At 42.7% G+C, this 21,136-nt stretch overlaps 1 protein-coding gene across 1 annotated transcript; it reads left to right on the top strand.

Annotated features, from left to right (window-relative positions):
- Positions 1 to 2,955: 2,955 nt before the first annotated feature.
- On the top strand, positions 2,956 to 17,432 carry PSKH2 (protein serine kinase H2). The gene is given in 9 exon segments (XM_006080986.2): positions 2,956 to 3,020; positions 8,332 to 8,366; positions 8,369 to 8,458; positions 8,461 to 8,700; positions 8,703 to 8,880; positions 8,882 to 8,987; positions 17,021 to 17,069; positions 17,072 to 17,177; positions 17,179 to 17,432. Coding segments are annotated over 9 exon segments (1,014 nt in total). The 3' UTR covers positions 17,324 to 17,432.
- Positions 17,433 to 21,136: the final 3,704 nt, after the last annotated feature.

Below are 21,136 nucleotides of genomic sequence, written 5' to 3'. Positions count from 1 at the left end.
TTCTTTAGAAACTGGAGGTTCAATTTATTTCATCCTCTTCAGAAAACACCGCTGGAGTAAACTTTAGCACCAGAACCAGATGTTAGCTAAACACCATCATCCTTCTTCAGCTGCTGTGAGTCTCACAGGAAGCTGTTCATAAGCACTGAATACATGAACATAAAAATAAAAGTTCATTTAAAATGAGCCTAATGTCTAAAACTTACTTCAACAGTTGTATTACTTCAATTAGGATAAAATATATAATTTAAATAGCTATAAACAGTTAATTAATGTGTAAACAGCACGTGATCCCAACAACGTCTGCATGGTTTCGAGAACAATGGAGCAATTATGACAACAAAGACAAGTACACATGGGGCACTGCCATAGGATGCTACTCTACACAACACAGGTTCTTTCCAAGGAGTTAGATTGCCTGGAAAATCCCATGGACGGAGGAGCCTGCTGGGCTCCAGTCCATGGGGTGGCGAAGAGTCGGGCACGACTGAGAGACTTCACTTTCACTTTTCACTTTCGCGCATTGGAGAACGAAATGGCAACCCACTCCAGCATTCTTGCCTGGAGAATCCCAGGGACGGGAGAGCCTGGTGGGCTGCCGTCTATGGGGTTGCACAGAGTCAGACACGACTGAAGCAACTTAGCAGCAGCAGCAGCAGATAGGCTACAAGAACACACTGTTGATGTGTGCCTAACATTTTGATTTCAAAGCTTGGTGGAAACCCATAAATGTTTTGACTATGTAAGTCATTAAATTTTGTCTCCTGGCATGGAATTTATATTTTCAACAACACTTGCAGTTATTAACAATAGTTGGTGCTTTCCAAAAAAGAACTGATCAGTGGTTTCTAATTTACTGTTTTCATTTTTAAAGGCCTTAAAAGCCAGAGATTGTATTAGCCAATTTTCAAGGAAAGTTCAGGCTGAGCAGTAGGTTATTGATGAAGCTCTCACCGCAGGGCGCCAGCTCTATGGACGGACCTCCTCTGGGAGCTGCGGGAGGCTGTCCTTGTGGCCCAGGGCCCGGATTTAGGAGAGCGCTTCCTGTGCCCAGGGCCGCCGCCCGCATCCTCAGCTCACAGCTCTGCGATCCCCCTAGCCGAGCTGGCTCCTTGAGCAGCCTCTAAACGTTTTATTTCTCTCCATCAGCGCCCCTTTCTTCTCTTTCTCATTCCACGTCTTTCAGTCTTTTGCCTATTCTGCCAATTCATTCAAAAGCCTGAAACGCAAAAGCACAGATTCTTCACTGGCTTACCGTCAACCTTCTCTCTTTGTCCCCCAGTACCTGGAGAATCCTGCAGGTTCTTTTTCGTGAAAAATCTGTTTATCTGGCACTTAAGCTCCCTCTGCAGAATGGGCTCATTTTCTCTAAGCTACACCCAAGTCATATTTTAAAATTTCCTTCAAAATACAATTATTTCTTTCAGGCAAATCCAGGACTAATTGACCCATCACAGATGTTCCCTGTTAAAACAGACTAAACGCTGTCTGAGAGTGCTCAGTCCTGTCTGACTCTTTTGTGACCCCATGGACAGCAGCCTGCCAGGCTCCTCTGTCCATGGGTTTTCCAGGCAAGAATACTGGAGTGTGTTGCCATCTCCTTCTTCAGGGGACCCTGAAGGGACTGAACCCACCTCTCCTGCTTGGCAGGCAGATTCTTTACCACTGAACCACCTTGGAAGCCCAGGGTTAACTGAAATTAAAAACGAAATGACCACTAAAAGGGCACTAAACAGGGAGACTTGGCCTCCAGTTCTGGCTCTATAACCTGTGAGGGGTGTCTGATCTTCATCGAATTTCACTTCATGCACATCATTTATATAAACTTTATCAATATAAATCACATAAAATCAATATATTGATATATAACCCAAACTTAAAATATTATTTATTAAAATACTTATAATGCATGCAAATACATAAAAACACTTATGAAGGTAAGAATGAAATAGAAAAAACAGAAGATTATATATTATAGAATAATTAACAATTATAGCACAATTATATTGTTAATTAATATTCATATAACTATTAATATCTGAGACTCGTAGCTCAGTCAGTAAAGAATCCGTCTGCAATGCAGGAGACCCTGGTTCGATCCCTGGGTCAGGAAGATCTCCTGGAGAAGGAAATGGCAACCCACTCCAGTATTCTTGCCTGGGAAATCCCATGGACACAGGAGCCTGGCGGGCTACAGTCCATGAGGTCACAAGAATCAGATGCGACTTAATGACTAAACCACCACATAATTATTAATACAATTTCCCCCCACAGGTTTTATCCTGGTGTTTGCATAGTGTACTGTGCTTAGTTCTAGACATCTGGTTTTGCCCAGAGTTTTTGCGTCTCAGATGCATCACTGGGAGAGTGTCGCTCATGTCTCTTCTGGCTGTAGGAGCTGGCAGAGTGCCAGACATGAACTAGCGTGCACAACTAATGCAAAAGAGTACTGTGATGTTTTATAGTTTAAATATTACAAGCTCTTAGAGCTTAAAAATAATATATTTAAAGTTCATATTGTCATTCCAAATCATGACGAGACAAAGAACTGAGGAACATACACTCGCGTGACAGTATCAATTTAATATGAGTGAGCTCTGCTTTGGAGACAGGAAAAATCCTTTAGAGGGAAGCTATATTTTATAGATATAACTTCGTATGTTCACGTCCCCATTTCACAGACCAGAAAACTGAGGCTCCTGCCTTCTCCTCCACTTTGCTTTTACCACCTCTAAATCTATTAGGGTAAGTGGTCAGTGCGGATCAAGGCAGCCTGACATCAGCAAGGCCTTCTTCCCAGCAAGGACTCCTGGGCCGGACGCTCCTTCCCACCTCCCTTGTGGTTCCGGTGATAAGTGGGTGGCTACCCCTTGTGGAGTGGGCCCCTGCTCCCTGCCTTGGCCCTGGGTTGCAGCAGAGGGTCTAGGCCAAGGCCACTTTGGAGGACCCTGACCCATGGCCACGCACAGTATGCAAGCTGCCTGCTTCTGCACCAAGTTCAAGCCCCGGGGCCTCACCAGGTAAAGCGCAGTGCAATGCTGGGGGAGCAGCAGGGCTGGAGTGGAGCTGAGAAAGGTGACCGGTGACCCAAGGCCTTGCCATTCCCCTAGACTTGCCAGAGACCTAGTGACAGTCACTCAGTCATGTCCAACTCTCTGTGACCCCATGGACTATACAGTCTGTGGAATTCTCTAGGCCAGAATACTGGGGTGGGTAGCCTTTCCCTTCTCCAGGGGATCTTTCCAACCCAGGGATGGAACCCAGGTCTCCCACATTGCAGGCAGATTGTCTACCAGCTGAGTCACAAGGGAAGCCAGGAGCCCAAGGTCTTCTGATAAAAGGCCCCTGACCTCCCTAAAATCTTGGCCCCTTTGAGATGTGAATGTTCTACAACCCAGGAATGTCTTTCTCCAGGACTTGGGCCATCCTTTCTTTTGAAATACAATCATCAAGAAAATAGCATTGAAATGTGTATATTATATGTGAAGCGGATCGCAGGTCCAGGTTCGATGCATGAGACAGGGCACTCAAAGCTGGTGCACTGGGAAGACCCAGAGGGATGGGACGGGGAAAGAGGTGGGAGGGGGTTCAGGATGGGGGGACACATGTACACCCGTGGCTGATTCATGTCTATGTGTGGCAAAAACCACCACAATATTGTAAAGTAATTAGCCTCCAATTAAATAAATAAAAAGTAGATCCTGGAAACAAAAAAAAGAAAGAAAGAAAGATCCTGGCCTTATGAACCAGTCTCTACAGGAGTCCGGAATCTAACTCCTGGTTTCCCTCCCCCTTGGCCTCTGCTCTTGATAGTGTCCTACAAGCTCGCTCCAGCCTCACACTCTCCTGCCGTGTGTTTCCACAGCTGTTCTTTCCCAGCACAGTAATTTTGACCCCTATTGCAGTAGTCTGGAATAAAACCTTCTTTGCTCTTTTAGCCAGTGTCTCTTTGAAAAGAGTGGGGAGGGCAGAGGATAGGGAAAGTTCTAGACTAAAAGGAAGGAGGAACCACAAGGAGGAAAGGGAGGGAATCCCTGATTTCAGAGTCCAGGGGCAGGAGGAAGGTCTCCCATCCACACAGCGCCGGATAGGGGTGGGGTGCAGGGGGATTTGGTAGAGGGGGTGTTGTTGTTCAGTGGCACAGCTGTGTCCGACTCTTTGTGTCCCCATGGACTGCAGCATACCGGGCTTCTCTGTCCTTCACCATCTCCTGGAGCTTGCTCAAACTCATGTCTGTTGAGTTGAGTCAGTGATGCCATCCAACCATCTCATCCTCTGTCATCCCCTTCTCCTCCTGCCTTCAGTCTTTCCCAGCTTTGGGGTCTTTTCTAATGAGTCAGGTGGTCAAAGTATTGGAGCTTCAGCTTCAGCATCAATGAATGAATAGTCCTTCCAATGAATATTCAGGACTGATTTCCTTTAGGATTGATTGGTTTGATCTCCTTACAGTCCAAGGGACTCTCAAGAGTCTTCTCTAACACCACAGTTCAAAAGCATCAATTGTTCAGCACTCAGCTTTCTTTATAGTCAAACTCTCACATCCATACATGACTACTGGAAAAACCATAGATTTGACTAGATGGACCTTTGTTGGCAAAGTAATTTCTCTGCTTTTTAATATGCTGTCTAGGTTGGTCATAGCTTTTCTTCCAAGGAGCAAGTGTCTTTTAATTTCATGGCTGCAGTCACCATCTGCAGTGGCAGCGAAGAGGACCTTGCTTTGGATACACTGGGGCTGGGGTGTGTGAAGGATCCTTGAACAGCAAAGACATCAAACCAGTCAATCTTAATGGAAATCAGCTCTGAATACTTGTTGGAAGGACTGATTCTAAAGCTGAAGCTCCAGTATTTTGGTCATCTGATGTGAACAGCTGACTCATTGGAGAAGTCCCTGATGCTGGGAAAGATTGAGGGCAGAAGAAGGGGGCCTCAGAGGATGAGATGGCTGGATGGCATCACTGATGCAATGGACATGAACTTGGGCAAGCTCCAGGAGATGGTGAGGGACAGGGAGGCCTGGTGCACTGCAGCCCACAGGGACACAAAGAGTCGGACATGACTGGGTCACTGAACAACAACATTAGAATGTTGTGAGGTCTATTAGGTAATATATGTAAATGACGGTGCACATCTTCGTGTGATATTATTGTCTTCTTAAGGTGAAGGAAATCAGTCCTGAGTGTTCATTGGCAAGACTGATGTTGAAGCTGAAACTCCAATACTTTAGCCACCTGATGCAAAGAGCTGACTCATTGGAAAGGACCCTGATGCTGGGAAAGATTGAAGGCAGGAAGAGAAGGGGACGACAGAGGATGAGATGGTTGGATGGCATCAGCGACTCAATGGGCATGAGTTTGAGTAAGCTCCGGGAGTTGGTGATGGACAGGGAGGCCTGGCGTGCTGCATTCCATGGGGTCACAAAGAGTCGGACTTGACTGAGCGACTGAACTGAACCGAAGGTAGACATAGATCTAACTGACACGTAAGTAATGAGCAAGGAAGGCCAGCCAGTTGGTTGGCCTGAGAAGGAATTTGGTCAGAGTGCCCCGGGTTGGCCAAGCGGAAGACAGTCATCACGGAATCCTCTCCATTCTGCAGCATTTGGAGGAACACAGATGTGGACGGCCCAGCTGGAGTCTAGCCCGGGGGTTATTTGCTTGCTTCTTCGCAGTGTTCTGACCAGATTCTATGCAGAGCCTTTTCCTGCTCTCCATGGGAAGTTCTGGCACAAAGAATTGGGATCTTGTCAAGCCTGAAACGGTTGGGTATAAGGTGAGGATCTCAATACTTGAAGGACTTTAGAGACTAAGTCAAGGCTCTTCTTTAACCAGCGAGGAGTTGAGCCCCAGAAGATTAAGTGACTTGTCCAAGTTGGTGGCAGAATTAGGTCTAGAAAACAATTGTCTTTCTTCTCTGTTGTGAGCCTGCAGGGAGAGATAGATGATAGAATTTAAGTCTGACTATATTCACTTTCTTCTTGGGAATTCATTACAATTGTTTCTGTCAAATAGGTATTATTGTCTTTTCCATTTTTTTTTTAATCTTGTTCAGAAAATTCCCAGTTTGTGGCAGCTGAGGTCAAAGTAATAATTTGTTTCCTGTAATCTCTGAGATGATGACCCACAAAACTACCTTTGGGGCTGTTTTGTGGGAGGCTGGGGACAGAGGATGGGAGTGGAGCAGATGGGCTGGCCTTGTAGATGGATTATCCATGCCTGATTCCATTCTCAATGTTTTCAAAATACAAGTGATAATTGTAAATAAGCATTCAGTGACTGGGTCTCTTATTCAACATTTATTGCTGTCCCTTCTGTGCCAGGTGCTACACAAGATATAGCTACACAAGTCATAAAAATAGTCACCATCCATGGCCATCAGCAGCTCACAAGCAAGGCCACAGCTTCCAATTTGTTATAGGACGTTTGTTTTCTAAAACCATTTATTTCCACAACTCTAAATTTTGGCTTAAAGCTTGCTGTTTCTTCCAATGCCAAATAGCTAGCATTTTTTTTTCTCAAATTGTTGGTATATAAAAGCCTGTAACAGTGTTGAGTAAAGCTTCTTTTATTTGAGTAAGAGTGTGGTTCCTCAGAAATGGTAATTTCTGATAGCTGATGATTAATCCCATGAGCAAATGAATTTTCCTGCAGTTTTGAGGGCAGAGTGATAAATTAGTATTTGCAAAATGCTTTCATCCACTTTAGAGGTAATGTGTTCATCTGCAAACCAACAGAATTTGAAATGCCTGTGATTATCTTCAAAATCACACTGGGAGTGCATGCAAATAAAAATAACAGAGTTGGCAAGAGGAGAAGGGGCAGAATCCATTTAAGATTGCTAAATTGCTATCTGTTTTGATAAGGTAATTGGCCAGAAAATTAAATGCACTGTATAGAACAAAGCTATTTCCTGTAAGCTGGTACAGCCAAAGGCCATTTTTATTCAGCAAGCACAGGAATACAAGGAATAAGTAAGTGGATCAAACCAAAAAGAAATTAGAGGAAGAATAAATTCAACAAAAAGAAATAAGATTATTTAAAGTACAGGTTGATATCTGCATTTGAATCTTTGGTATTGAGTATGTATCTAAAAAAATTATCTTTTCCCTGCACCCTCCTTGAGTACATTTCGTTTGTTGAAATCCTTACTTGGGAGAAATTGTAATAAAGTGGGGAAAGCACCGAATTATGATGCAGGTAAAGACACCTGGGTTCTAGTCCTCATTCCACAGCTTAACCAATCAGCTAACCCAATCTTCAAATGGCGTCATTGCTAAAATGAGAGATTGGATGAAATCATTCTCTAGTATTCTCTCCAGCTGTAAAATCATGATTCTAAGTCAAGCGCTTCCTTAACATTTCTTAAATAAAGATAGAAGATTAAATTCTGATAGGATTCTTAAATTTACATAGACATCAACAAAGATAATTCAAGGTGAAGAGCCCTGGCCTTTGAAATCCACTTGACTTCCTGGTCTTTCTGAGAGATGATTACTTTACACATTACTGACACACATCCCAGGTTAAGATTCTGTTGGCTCCTTAAATATTGCAAGCGCAGGGGAGTCGTCGGGGAAACGATGAGAGCTGCTGGCCGCAGGGTGGTCCTGATACCACCCCACCCGTCTTCTGAAAGCTGCCCTTTCAATAGCACAGCCACGTGGACTTTCTCAGTGGTCATCTGCGAAGGAGCATCTCTGGGCAAGAAACTTGAGTGAAATACGAGACGTTGCTGGGACTGAGAGCTCGCAGTCAAGCAACCTGAGGAAGCCTACCGCTTGCGCCCTGCCTCCTGATACTGTTTCCTCCCTCTTGGGAGAAGTTACAACTAGGACTAAGTTTATTTTTTATTTTCTCCACCTGGTTTAGGTGGTTGCTGTTGCAGAATGATAAACATAAAGAGTTGTAGGGAGGAGAGAAAATGCTAGATGGAGGTCCCAAAATTCTTCAAGGAAAATTTGGAGCAATACATTTGAAGGAATTAGATTTAAGTTCCATCTATTGCAACTGTATAGCCTTGGGAAATCACTCAACTTTTTAATATCACCCAGCAGGAATTTTATTGGATAAAATTTAAAAAAAGATCCTAGCACATAATAAATGGTAGTTATTGTTATTAAGATTGTTTGTCTTTCTACCAACTAATTACTTTTTATCCCTTGCCTCCATTTCAAAGAGGATTTGGGGGGATTTTTAAAAATAATGAACACAAGTAAGGAAACTGGATGCGGGAATGTAAAGCTAGAAAAACTGATGTAAAACATCGAATTAAATCATTTTGAAAATCATCACTTGAGAGGATAGCAGATTTATTTGACTTTTCTTCCAACAGATATGATATCAAGACTTTTATTGGGACCAGCAGTTTCAGGAGGTGGTCAGGGTGGAGCTGAAGACCACCAAGAAACCTTTTGCAATACAAGTTATGGAACCCAGAATGAGAGAAGGCAGAGAGGTGTGTAGTCTGAGCCACCCGTCCTATGGGGGGTTAGCCACTGTTCCATCATCCAGCTCCTGGAGATCTTTGGGGCCCGAGATCGAGTTTACATGGTGGTACAGTTGGGTCCAGAAAGGGAATTCTTTGATCAACTCATCTCTCAGGGATCCTTTACAGAGCAGGATGCTGTCAGAATCCCCCATGTGGTTGTTGATGGCAGGAGGTATGTGCATGCATTGAGAATAATTCAACAGGGACCTAAAGCCTGAAAAACTTACACGATCACCCAGGAGTAGACTCAAACATTTTAATCACAGACCTTGATTTGGCACACTCTAGGAACAAAGGGGGTGACTTGACAGTGAGGATGCTCTGTGGGACCCCAGAGTACATAGCTCCCAAAGCTTTGCTGAGAAAATCCTATACCAGCACAGTTGACACGTGGACTAATCGAATATGTGTTACTTGGCAGATCCCTGTCTTTTGATGATGAAAGCCATGTGAGGCTTTACAGGAAGATTCTGAAAGGCAAAGATAGTTATACAGGAGAGGTAAGAGCTCAGTTTCTTCCTATTGACTTGGTCTTGAATAGATTTTCTTTTTAAATAAATGAATATGTTTTATTTGGGGTTGTACGGGGTCTTTGTTGCTGCATGCGGGCTTTCTCTGGTTGCCGTGCGCAGGCTTCTTACCGGGGTGGCTGCTCGTGTTGCAGAGCACAGGCTCTGGTGTGTGGGTTTCAGTGGCTGCAGCGTGCGGGCTCAGCCGTTGTGACTTGTGGGCTCCAGAGCTCGGGCTCTGTAGCTGTGGTGCGTGGGCTTCGCTACCCCACGGCGTGCGGGATCTTCCTGAGGCAGGGTTTGAACCGGTATCCCCTGCACTGGCGGGCAGTTGAACAGAGTTTCTCAATTTCAACACTATTGGTGTTTGCAGGGCGATGATTCTTTACTGGAGCGGGTGGGAAGAGGTGTGGGGTGTGGCTGTCCTGGGTGCGGTAGGAGCTAAGCCTACCAACCAGGTACCAGGAGACACACTACTAGCAGAGTCTGCTAGATACTGGCATCTAGTAGCTACTCTAGATACACACCTTCCCAGAGCTGTGGCAATTAAAATTGTCCTCAGACATTCTTAAATGGCCCCTATGGGGCAAAAATCACCTCTGATTGAGAGCCATGTCTCAAGGTAGCAGAGGGCCTCAACGACTGAGCTGTCTGTGGCTAGCACATAATGTTGACAATCAAGCAGGTAAGTGAGTTTGCCACGTCTTCAGTCTTCATGCGGAGCCTGAGCCCCTGTGTAGACGAATGTGTACCCAGAGGCTCACAGTGATGCTTGGGTGTTTGGGGAGACATTTTCTGCCTTGATTCTAGAGGATCCAGGCCCTCTGTGAGATGCAGTGTTTTCTCAAATATTTAACCTTATAGTTTGTGTAAAATATTTATCCATTGTTTAAACTCGGAACTCCCAGTGCTTAGGAATGTGTTAACTTTTCGTTGTTTTGTTTACGGAAGGAAGGTTGCCAATGCCTCCATGTGGGAAGCCTGACAAAACAGGAGATTTACTTCTTATTGAGCAAGTGACCAAATTTATTTTATGTTTAATGATGAAGGGGCTTTTTTTTTTTTTCTCATACGGAGAAGTATTGATAGCTTGATCGTACATACTCAAAGTGTAACATCTATATGTATAACATCTTAAGCACAATTAAAAGTTAAATAGCAAATTGAAAAATATTATTTTCTATCCTCTTGCACATTTAATGTCTTATTGTACATGTATTTGTTTGAATACAAATTGGTAATTGAGAACTGAGATTTACACAGGGAGGTAGGAAAGGATGGGAAGAATTCACAGACAACGCAAATCATGAGAAGCTTTAAAAAAACGTCTAGCTTCACTAATGCCCAAAGAAATGCAAATGAAGACACCATATCTTTTCCTTGTCTTTCAAACTGATAAAAATTTTAAAAAAAAAACTCAATTTTACTCATTGCTGCTAAGAGTACTAAGGGATTAGTACTCTTATCCACTGCTGGTAGGAGAAGAATTGTTACAGATTTCTTGAAAAGTAGTTTGAATGATACATCTAGAAGAGACTGCAGCCATGAAATAAAAGACACTTGCTCCTTAGAAAGAAAGCTATGATAAACCTAGACATCGTATTAAAAATCAGAGACATCATTTTGCTGACAAACCTCCATGTAGTCAAAGCTGTGGTTTTTCCAGTAGTAATGTATGGATGTGAGAGTTGGACCATAAAGAAGGCTGAATGCCAAAGATTTGTTGCTTTTGAATTGTGGTGCTGGAGAAGACTCTTGAGAGTCCCTTTGATTGATTTGCATATATTGAAGAATCCTTACATTCTTGGGGTAAATTCTACTTGATTATGTTGCATGGTCCTTTAAATATGTTCTTGGATTTTGTTTGCTAGTATCTTCTTGAGGATTTTTGTGTTTATGTTCATCAGTGATATTGGGCTGTAATTTTCATTTTTTGTGGCATCTTTATCTGGATTTGGTATCAGGGTGATGGTTGCCTCATAGAAAAAATTTGAGAGTGTTCTTCCTTCTGCAATTTTTGGAAGAGTTGGAGCATGATAGGTATTATCTCTTCTCTAAATGTTTGATAGAATTCACCCGTGAAGCCATCTGGTCCTGGACATTTTTTGCTGGAAGATTTTAAATGACAGTTTCAATTTCAGTGCTTGTGATCTATCTGTTTATATTTTCTAATTCTTTCTGGTTCAGTCTTAGAAGATTGTACCTTTCCAAGAACTTGTCCGTTTCTTTCAGCTGTCAGCTTTATTGGCATGTAGTTGCTATAGTAGTTGCTGATGGTCCTTCGTTATTTCCATGGTGTCAGTTATGATTTCTCCTTTCTTGTTTCTAATTTTATTGAGTTCTCTCCCTTTTTTCTTGAAGAGTCTGGCTAAAGGTTTATCAATTTTGTTTATCATCTCAAAAAACTAACTTTTACTTTTACCGATCTTTGATATTGCTTTCTTCATTTCCATTTCATTTACTTCTGCTTCGACCTTTATGATTTCTTTCTTTCTACTGACTTTGGGTTTTCTTTGTTCTTCTTTCTCTGGTTGCTTTAGGTGTAGGGTTGGATTGTTTACTTGAGATTTTTCTTGTTTCTTGAGGTGAGGTTGAATTGATCTAAACTTCCCTCTTAGAACTGCTTTTGCATCCCATAGGTTTTGGATCATCATGTTTTCATTGGCATTTGTTTCTAGATATTTCTATTTCTTTAGTTCTTTAATTTCTGCAGGAATCACCTGGTTATTTAGCTACACACTGTCTAGTTTCCATGTATTTGTGTTTTTTTAAAGATTGCTTTACTGTAATTGATTTCTAATTTCATAGCATTGTGGTCAGAAAAGATGCTTGATACAATTTCAATTTTCTTAAATTTTCCAAGGCTTGATTTATGACCCAAAATGTGGTCTATCCTGAAGAATTGAGACGAAAGTTTATTCTGTTGCTTTTGGGTGGAATGTCCTATAAATATCAATTAAATCTATCCCATCTATTGTGTTATGTAAAGCTTGTATTTCCTTTTTTATTTTCTGTCTAGATGATCCTTCAATGGTGTAAGTGGGCTATCAGAGTCCAACACTACTCTTGTGTTACTGTCAATTTCTTCTTTTATGGTTGTTAGCATTTGCTTTATGTATTTAGGGGTTCCTATGTTGGGTGCATAAATGTGTATAATTGTTATATCTTCTTGGATTGATCCTTTTTCAAAAACAATTTAATTTTTACATTTATTTTTGGCTGTGCCGAGTCTCTGCTGCTGCACGGGCATTTCTCTACTTGCAGCACATGGGCTCCTCACTTCAGCGGCTTCTCTTGTTGCAGAGTACAGGCTTCAGGGCACTTGGGTTTTAGGACCCGCAGTGCCTGAGCTCAGTAGCTGCAGCTCCCAGGCTCTAGAGCACAGGCTCAGTGGTTGTGACCTACAGGCCTATTTGCTCCACGGAATGTGGGCTCTTCCCGGATTCGGAATCTGTATCTCCTGCACAGGCAGGCAGATCCATTACCACCGAGCCATCAGGGAAGCCCTGCTCAACCCTTTTAGCTTCAGTGCTTTCTATATAAGTGAAGAGCTGAAAACATCCTTCCTCTAATGTCAAGAGCCTCTTCGGTTCAGTCCAATCGCTCAGTCGTGTCTGACTCTTTGCGACCCCATGGACTGCAGCACGCCAGGCCTCCCTGTCCTTCACCGTTTCCCGGAGTTTGCTGAAACTCCCGTCTATTGAGTCAGTGATGCCATCCAACCATCTCATCCTCTGTCGCCCCCTTCTTCTCCTGCCCTCAGTCTTTCCCAGAAATCTTTCCCATTGCTCTCAATTTCTTTTATTTCTCCAAAGCTAATAGTGCGATTTCTAATACTGAGTTTCAGTTTTCTGCCTTCTTTGTTGTTGTTTTGTACAGTTTAACTAGTTTCTATTACAGAGGACAGAGAAATAGGCACAGATAAGGAAAGGGACAATAAAGGAGGAAAAGGCCCACATTGTTCATGAATATTACAATGTGCTTGTAACTAACTGGATGAGCCTTGGATAAGAGCAAAGGGCTGTCTTTGTCTTCACATGGCTCATTGCCTCTTCACACAGGATGGTGTTTTTATTTTTGGTTTTGAGGACACATATTTGTCACAGTAATAGTTAGTGGAATAGGTCTGAGAACTTTTGGAAGATTTTCATCTTCTAGTCCTCTAAATGTTGTTAGTGAAATGTATCTATAAAAGAGTCACATGGTGATTTAATAGTAACCAGAACAAAAGCAACAGCAATCTAGGTAATATTTTATATTTCGAAAATCATTTTTCACATACTTTATTACTTTGGTCCTAACAGAAAATCTTTTCTTTGATTTATATTATATATTTTCTTTTTCGATGTTTCTTACGCATTTGCCTGTGTCGGGTCTCAGTCGTGGCACGCGAGATCTTCCCTGCATCACGTGAGATCTTTCTTTGCAATGCACAGACTCTCTCGTGGGGGCACATGGGCTCCAGAGTTCTCAGGCTCAGTAGTTGTGGTGCGTGGGCTTAGTTGCTCTGCAGCAGGTGGGATCTTAGTTCCCAGACCAGGGATCGAACCTGCATCTCCTGCATTGCAAAGTGGATTCTTAACCACTGGACCCCCAGGTTGCTGCTGCTGCTGCTAAATCGCTTCAGTCGTGTCCGACTCTGTGCGACCCCATACACGGCAGCCCACCAGGCTCCCCCATCCCTGGGATTCTGCAGGCAAGAACACTGGAGTGGGTTGCCATTTCCTTCTCCAATGCAGGAAAGTGAAAAGTGAAAATGAAGTCGTTCAGTCGTGTCCGACTCTTCACAACCCCATGGACTACAGCCTACCAGGCTCCTCCATCCATGGGATTTTCTAGGCAAGAGTACTGGAGTGGGGTGCCTCCCCTAAAGGCAATCTTATGAAAGAGAGTTAGTGATCCCCACTTTTCTGGTGCAGAAACCGAGACCTTGCAGTTCAGAGTTGAGTGTAGCCGCTCAGCCTCTCTCATCCAGACCCACTGACCTCAGTCCCCAGCTCTCTCCGTGTTATAGCGGGTTGCCAGGCCAGTTGATGGCACTGTCTTCCTGAGGCTGAGGAGAAACGCCAGATGGGAATTTTCAGTCCGAAGAGTGGACATGGCCAACTCTCAGAAGAGAAATGATGCAGTCAGCCTCAGTGGCCGTCACGTGGGTGTGAAAGCTGCTCACGGGGCTGAATGACCTCACCAGGTGACAGTGGTCCAGAGGAGGAATCTGATTAAACCTGTGATCCCATGAACTGATCATTTTGTGTCACATTATACTATTCAAGAAGTTTGAGCATGCATGATGTTTTTATGCATTTCTAGAATATATACATGTATGTATATTAATCTGTTTTGTACTTTATGAAACATTAAGTACATAAGAAACTTAAGAAACATAAAGTACAAAAATAAAATTTAGATTAAGAAGATAAAAATATAGTAGACATTCTGACTTTTTTTTGTTGTACTTGTTGTTTTCTAATATGCAACATGAAATTGTCTTCTATATACTCTCCAGCTGTTCTTTATGGCTCAGGGATTCTGTAATTTATAACCTGTGTTTGAATAATGAGCTTTGTCTGAAGAATTTTTGTCCAGGACACCAGTTACATTATTTTCTGCATTTTCAATGTATATTCATTTGGTCATCTTAATGAGCTCTCCATAAGTCTCATTGCACATATTTTGTATTCTTTTCAGCTTTCAGTGGCTTGTCTTATTATAATGTTCCACTGAAGACAAATGATTTAACTTTAAGTAGCCTTGAACCCAGATAAATATGTATGGATCCAGGACCAAATAAATGTCTAGTCAGAATCAGAGGACGCGGCATCATGAGTCAGCCACTGACACATTTGGTCTAGACTTGCAAGGTTTATGTTTGATTTTCCCTGTGTTTGAATATTTGGCAAACACATTCATTTATTTCAAGAACTTTATTTTGGGGAAAAATATTTCTCATAGGTCATCTATCTAAATCAACTGAGGGGGAAAAAAAGAAAAATAATTCCTTTACTGGTTTCTTTGATCCAAATCTTCAGAATGCTAAGAGATGGGAGGATATAATGTTTATATATGGAATTTGATTTTTTTTCCCCCACAAGAACAAAGACAATAGTTTGTAGGGATTCCCTTATTTATCTTGAGATTTACTATTTCAAAAAAATACACACCAACTAGAAATTGTTGTTTGAGATATAGCAAATATACAAGCAGTTTTCTCAATCTCTCTTCCTTGTAGATGAGGAGGGATACAAAATCGTATTTTTTTTTTTTTGTTTTTTTGTTTTTTTTTTTCCCCTAGATACATGCTCATTGGTAGGTAACACAGAAAGGAGTTTGAGAAAAAACAACTGCCCTTTTGTTCCCGTTCTCAGAAAAGTCACTGTGATTTTCTGCCATTGCACTGAAGTGCAAAAGCTGTAGACTTTGCCAGAATATGTCCCTGAAACCTCAAATAGCTGAATGCACATGTCATATCCCTGCTACAGGCAGAATTGCACTTGTAGGCAGCCAAGTGGCGCAGTGAGGCCTTCTGTGCTCAGAGGAAATGCACTGTGGTGGGTTCTCCCCTGAAGCCCCCTTCTCTCTCCATACTGGAGATGTAGGCGTAGTAAGTCCAGAGTAAGCTCTCTTCTTGTTGCTGTTGTTGCTTTAATTTTTTAATGGGAGGAAAATCGCTGATAATGGTGTGTTGGTTTCTGCTGTGTAACAGTGCAAATCAGCCGTAATTAGACATTTATCACCTCCCCCTTGCGCTTTCCTCCACTCCGGCCACCCCCTGGTCCTCAGAGAGTGCCAGGCTGGCTCCCTGTGTCACACAGCACCTCCCACCGCTGCCCGTTTTCCGCATGGTTGTGTCTATGTGTCGATGCTGCTTTCTCCCTTTTTGAATTCTCCCACTCTCTCCCTCTCCCAGGGTCCACAAGTCCGTTCCTTACTTCTTCATCTCCATTCCTTCCCTGCAAGTAAACAGCTTTATCAACGCCATATTTCTAGATCCCATATGTATGCATGTGTGTGTGCTTAGTCGCTTCCGTCGTGTTCAACTCTCTGCGACCCTGTGGACCATGGCCTGCCAGGCTCCTCTGTCCATAGGATTCTCCAGGCAAGAATACTGGAGTGGGTTGCCATTTCCTCCTCCACCATATATATGCATTAATGTACAATATTTTTCTTTTTCTGACTTAACTTCACTCTGTGTAATAGGCTCTAGGTTCATCCACCTCACTGGAACTGACTCAAGTTCATTCTTTTTTCATGGCTGGGTAATATTTCACTGTATAGATGCACCATATCATCTTTATCCATTCATCTGTAGATGGATATCTAGGTTGCTTCCATGTCCTGGCTATGGTAAATAGTGCTGAAGTGAACACTGGGGAACGTGTGTCTTTTAGAATTGTGGCTGTCTCAGGGTATATACCTAGCAGTGGGATTGCTGGATCGTGTGGTAGATTGATTCCTGATTTTTGAAGGAATCTCCTTTCTGTTCTCCACATTGGCTCTATCAGTTTTCATTCCCAACAACAATTTCGGAGAGCTCCCTTTTCTCCACACAGTGAGCTTTCAAAATTCGGTGATGTTCATTCCACTTTCCACTCTAACTCATTCTTGGAGTCCCAGGGACTCTGTGACATGACCACAGTGGGATAAATGCTCACCTAACATTTGCTGGTGGAGTTCACCAGCAACGGCTGCTTCACCTTGTCCTGCTCATGTGAAAGGGTGTGGGAGCCTTCATATCACACTGGACAGGTTGGAGAAGAACTCTCATTTGTTAGAGAGTTGAAAGAGAATTGCTATGTTTATCTTTCACTAAAAAGAGTGGGTTTTTTTTTCTTTTTCAAAAGTGGAGTTTTAGGCTCACTATATATTTGATGACATGATCTTTGAGTGGCTTATTTGAAGAAGTCATTTGGATTTGATAAGCTTTGATCTTTATAATTAATAATGTAATTCTATATATGTGTTTGTGTATATGTGTGTTTGTTTTATTATTTTATTCTATTTTAATTGCTTACTTTTCTTCTCAGCCTTGGCCAGCTTTTTTACACTGGGTGAAGAACTTTATAGGCAAACTAGTGATTTGGGGGGTAATCATCACTTGTCAGCTAGGCAGGCCTGGAACCGTTCCTGGGTCATCACCATGGCTGTAGGGTCTTCCGTGAAGACTCTTCAAGGGTCATTTCCTGGAATCTCATCAGAGTGCATCTCCCCATCCACAGAGTCCTGGATCCGCGCAGTCTTCGAAGGCATATTCTTATCATAAATCAAGGCATATGTGGAGCAAGAGAAGCTTAAGGGTAGAAGAATCACTGCTATCTGTACTTAAGTGAGTAGATGACCTTTAACTCACTTTATCCAATTTTAAGCCAGATATATTGACTTCATAAGTAGCATTAGATCAATAGGGACCATTTCATCATGGTTATAGGGCACCTAAAATTCCAGAGATCTGAGGGCATGTGGTTATTATTGGATAATGGTGACCTTCATTTTTAACATTTTTATCTGCAGTTGTTCCATATAAAAATATATAATTCTCCAACATATGCTACTGTAAAAGATGACTCATACCTTCATATAATAGGAAATAGTAGATAAATCTGTTAATAATTGATGGATTAAATAAAATATGAGATTATAGGCAAAAAGGATAAATATGTGAGGGAATGCTGAATCAGAGATGTAGCAGGCATGGTTAGATATGGGGAATAAATGCACTTGTTCTGAAATGATTGATTTATAGTTAAGACCAGTATATGGGTAACACTCAGGATAGTCACAAGTGTCCGTCAGTTTCATATTTAGCCTGCAAGTATTAATTGAAGCTGTTAATTATGGGGAGTATAAAGAAGCTTAGCAGGCAATAGAATAAAAATAAATGGTGGTGATACTTCAAACTAAAAAGCTTCTGCGCAGCAAACTACAAAACAAAGCATAACCCACAAGATAGGAGAGAGTATTTGCAAACCATGTATCTGATAAGAGGTTCATCTCCAATATAAAAGAGACTTCTATAGGTCAATATTAAAAAAACAAACAAAATAAAAAAACTAGCACAGTTTTAAAAATGGGCTAAGGACTTGAATAGACATCTCTCTGAGATGACATACAGATGGCTATTAAGTACATAAAAAGGAGCTCGACATCACTGATCACCAGTGAAATGCAAATCAAAACCACAGTATCACCTCACATCTGTTACTAACGAAGCAAAAGACAACAAGTGTTTGTGAGGGTGTGGAGAAAAGGGAATTCTTGTACAGTGGTGGTGAAAACGTGCATTGGTGCAGCTACCGTGGCAAGCAGGGTGCTGGCTTTCGGGTTAGGAGAGGTAGGGCTGGCTGGAAGATGGGTTGAGTCCCAGAGAAGAACAACAGAAGGGAGCGTGGAATCAGGGAGGTGGTCTGGAGCAGTGGGACCCAGACCAGAAGGATCGGGCACCCAGGTGGAGGGGACAGTAAGGGCTCAGTGAAGGCAATGGCACCCCACTCCAGTACTCTTGCCTGGAAAATCCCATGGACGGAGGAGCCTGGTGGGCTGCAGTCCATGGGGTCGCTAAGAGTCGGACATGACTGAGCGACTTCACTTTCACTTTTCACTTTCATGCATTGGAGAAGGAAATGGCAACCCACTCCAGTGTTCTTGCCTGGAGAATCCCAGGGACGGGGGAGCCTGGTGGGAGGCTGTCTATGGGGTCGCACAGAGTCGGACACAACTGAAGTGACTTAGCAGCAGCAGCAGCCGCCCAGGAGAGGAGCTTGGCACCAGGCCTGTGGTTCCCCAGGGGCAGAGCGTTTGTTTCCATGGTGACTGGGGACCATTGGTGAGAGAACCCACAGAACAGAGGGGCCCAGAGGGATCGTGGCTTGTGTGATTCACGTCTCCTACATTTTCAACTTCTGAAGAGCAGGGACCAGACCTTATTTGCTTTGGAAACCCCGGAGCCTGGTAGTCTGCATTTACCAGGCATGCGCTGTTTGAAAGTGAAGCTGGACTGGTCTCCCCCTGCCTTTGTCCCAAGGGTTTCCCTACTGAAAAAACAAGTCCCCGCTGACCTAAATCTCTTAATCATCTGTAGACACTGGGTGGATGTGACGGGAAGGGCTCGAGCTGTCTAGCAGGGTGGACACCGGGGGTTTTCATGAGCAGAGGAAACACCCTGCTCTCTCCTGCTGGCTACTCGTGGACCCTCGCTCACTGTCCCTGACCTGATAAAGGATTTTGAATGGAGGGCTGTGATTTGGGTAAGTCCCCTTCTTTCCAGCTTCTGTAAAGTTCCTACAAATCAACTTACTTTGTTTTTAATTGTCTCCCTGAAACAGTCCATGGGGTGGCAAAGAGTTGGACACAACTGAGAGACTGACACTTTCACTGAGAAATTCATGGTTCTTTCACAGGCTGGCTTCCTTGTTCCGTTGGTTTGATGTGAGCAGGAGCTTGTAGGTCGTATTCTAATGTCCATCTCCTCTCTCCACCACGGAGAAACAGACTGATGAGTCAATCCACCAAAACCCTGGCAGTATCATCTTCCGAAATGCTAGCTTTGAATAAAAAGATGTGTATTTATTCATTTACGGCAGCGCCGGGCCTTCATTGAGGCACTGGGGCCAGCTTAGCTGTCTCATGGCATATGGGGTCTTCCCGGACCAGGGATCGAACCCACGTCCCTGGCATGCCAGGCATGTTATTAACACCATGGAACCACCAGGGAAGCCCTGAATAAAACGACTTTGACAGGTTTACAAATCACGAACTTTGTTATGAGCTCCTGAGAGAAAAATACAAATTAGCTGTTTTTCATATGTTTTGACCCTCTCCTGCCATCCTCTGGTGAAATGAGGTATTGTGAACCAATTTCTAAACAGTTGAATCTTTACTTGAACGTGGTTAATATGAATGGAGTGAAAAGAACACAACTCATTTTATAAAAGACATGTTGTCTCATATTTCCTTTTACATTTCTTCTTTTATTACTTTTATGAAATCATTTCTATTTTTCTAATAGAGAAAAAAGATTTATCCTGAATAATGATGTCAATTTCCTCTTTCATCATTGTCTAATATCCATTTAGATTGTCTCGTATTATTATTTGTCCTGAGTTTTTTATCTAAATATTTTCTCTCTTACCCTTTCTCCCTGTCTCCAGGTGGTTATGTGACTCTTTACTATTATCTTTGCTTGCATATTTTAAGAAGGTTTGTCAAAAAAGATTTACTTTGCATGATATAAGGTTGATAACTATATTTCAAAGAGTTTAATATTTGATTGATATAATCTGAATAATATAAATCATGCACATGTGAGCTATATTTTTTCATTCTATTGCATATCAGAGCATTATTTATTAAAATACATCATATAACAATGTAATGGTGAATAGCCTTTAAGTGCACAAGCTTCTGGAAAGTTAAAACACTTAAGCTACAGTGAAAACATCTTCAACTGGATATATGGAATAATTACTGATTTGTGTTTGAAATTTTTTTTTAATTGAAGTGAAGAAGTTTCACTTTCAAAAAGGCACTTTAACCAAGAGTTAAATTCATAGAGAAAGGTTCTGAAACCTGAATCATGGATTGGTGTGAACTTGAATCTGGAGATGACGCATCAGTTCCCCAGGGCTGCTGGAACCAATGACCACAAACAGAGCGGCTCAAAGCAACAGAAATGTGCTCTGGAGACCAGAGTCTGAAGTCCAGGTCCCGCGGGTTTAATTCCTTGTGGAGGTTCTCAGAGGAATCGGCTCCGCGCCGCTTTCCTGGCTTCCGGTGGCTGCTGGCGACGCTTGGCGCTCCTTGGCCTGGGGCCGCCCTCCGGCTTCTGCCTCAGTCCTCACACGGCTTCTCTCTGTGTGTCTCTGTCTCGTTCTCTGTCTTTTATAAGGACACCCATCACCAGATTTACCGCCTTAATTTAGGATGATCTCATCTCTGGATCTTTACCTTGATTATATTTTAAAAGACTCTTAATCCAAACAAGATCATGTTCTGAAGTTCTGCTTGGCCTCGTGTTTTAGGGTCACCATTCAACCCACTACGGATGGAAATCAGCACCTGTGTCTGTGGCCCTGAGGTCACACGTGGGGTCCTCCGTTAGATCTGCCTTCCTAAAGCATCTTCCTCTTTCTGTTGCCAGTGGCCCT

Source organism: Bubalus bubalis, chromosome 15 (genome assembly GCF_019923935.1).
Source record: "Bubalus bubalis isolate 160015118507 breed Murrah chromosome 15, NDDB_SH_1, whole genome shotgun sequence".
NCBI lineage: Eukaryota > Metazoa > Chordata > Mammalia > Artiodactyla > Bovidae > Bubalus > Bubalus bubalis.
This window is presented reverse-complemented; position numbering and strand designations above follow the sequence as displayed.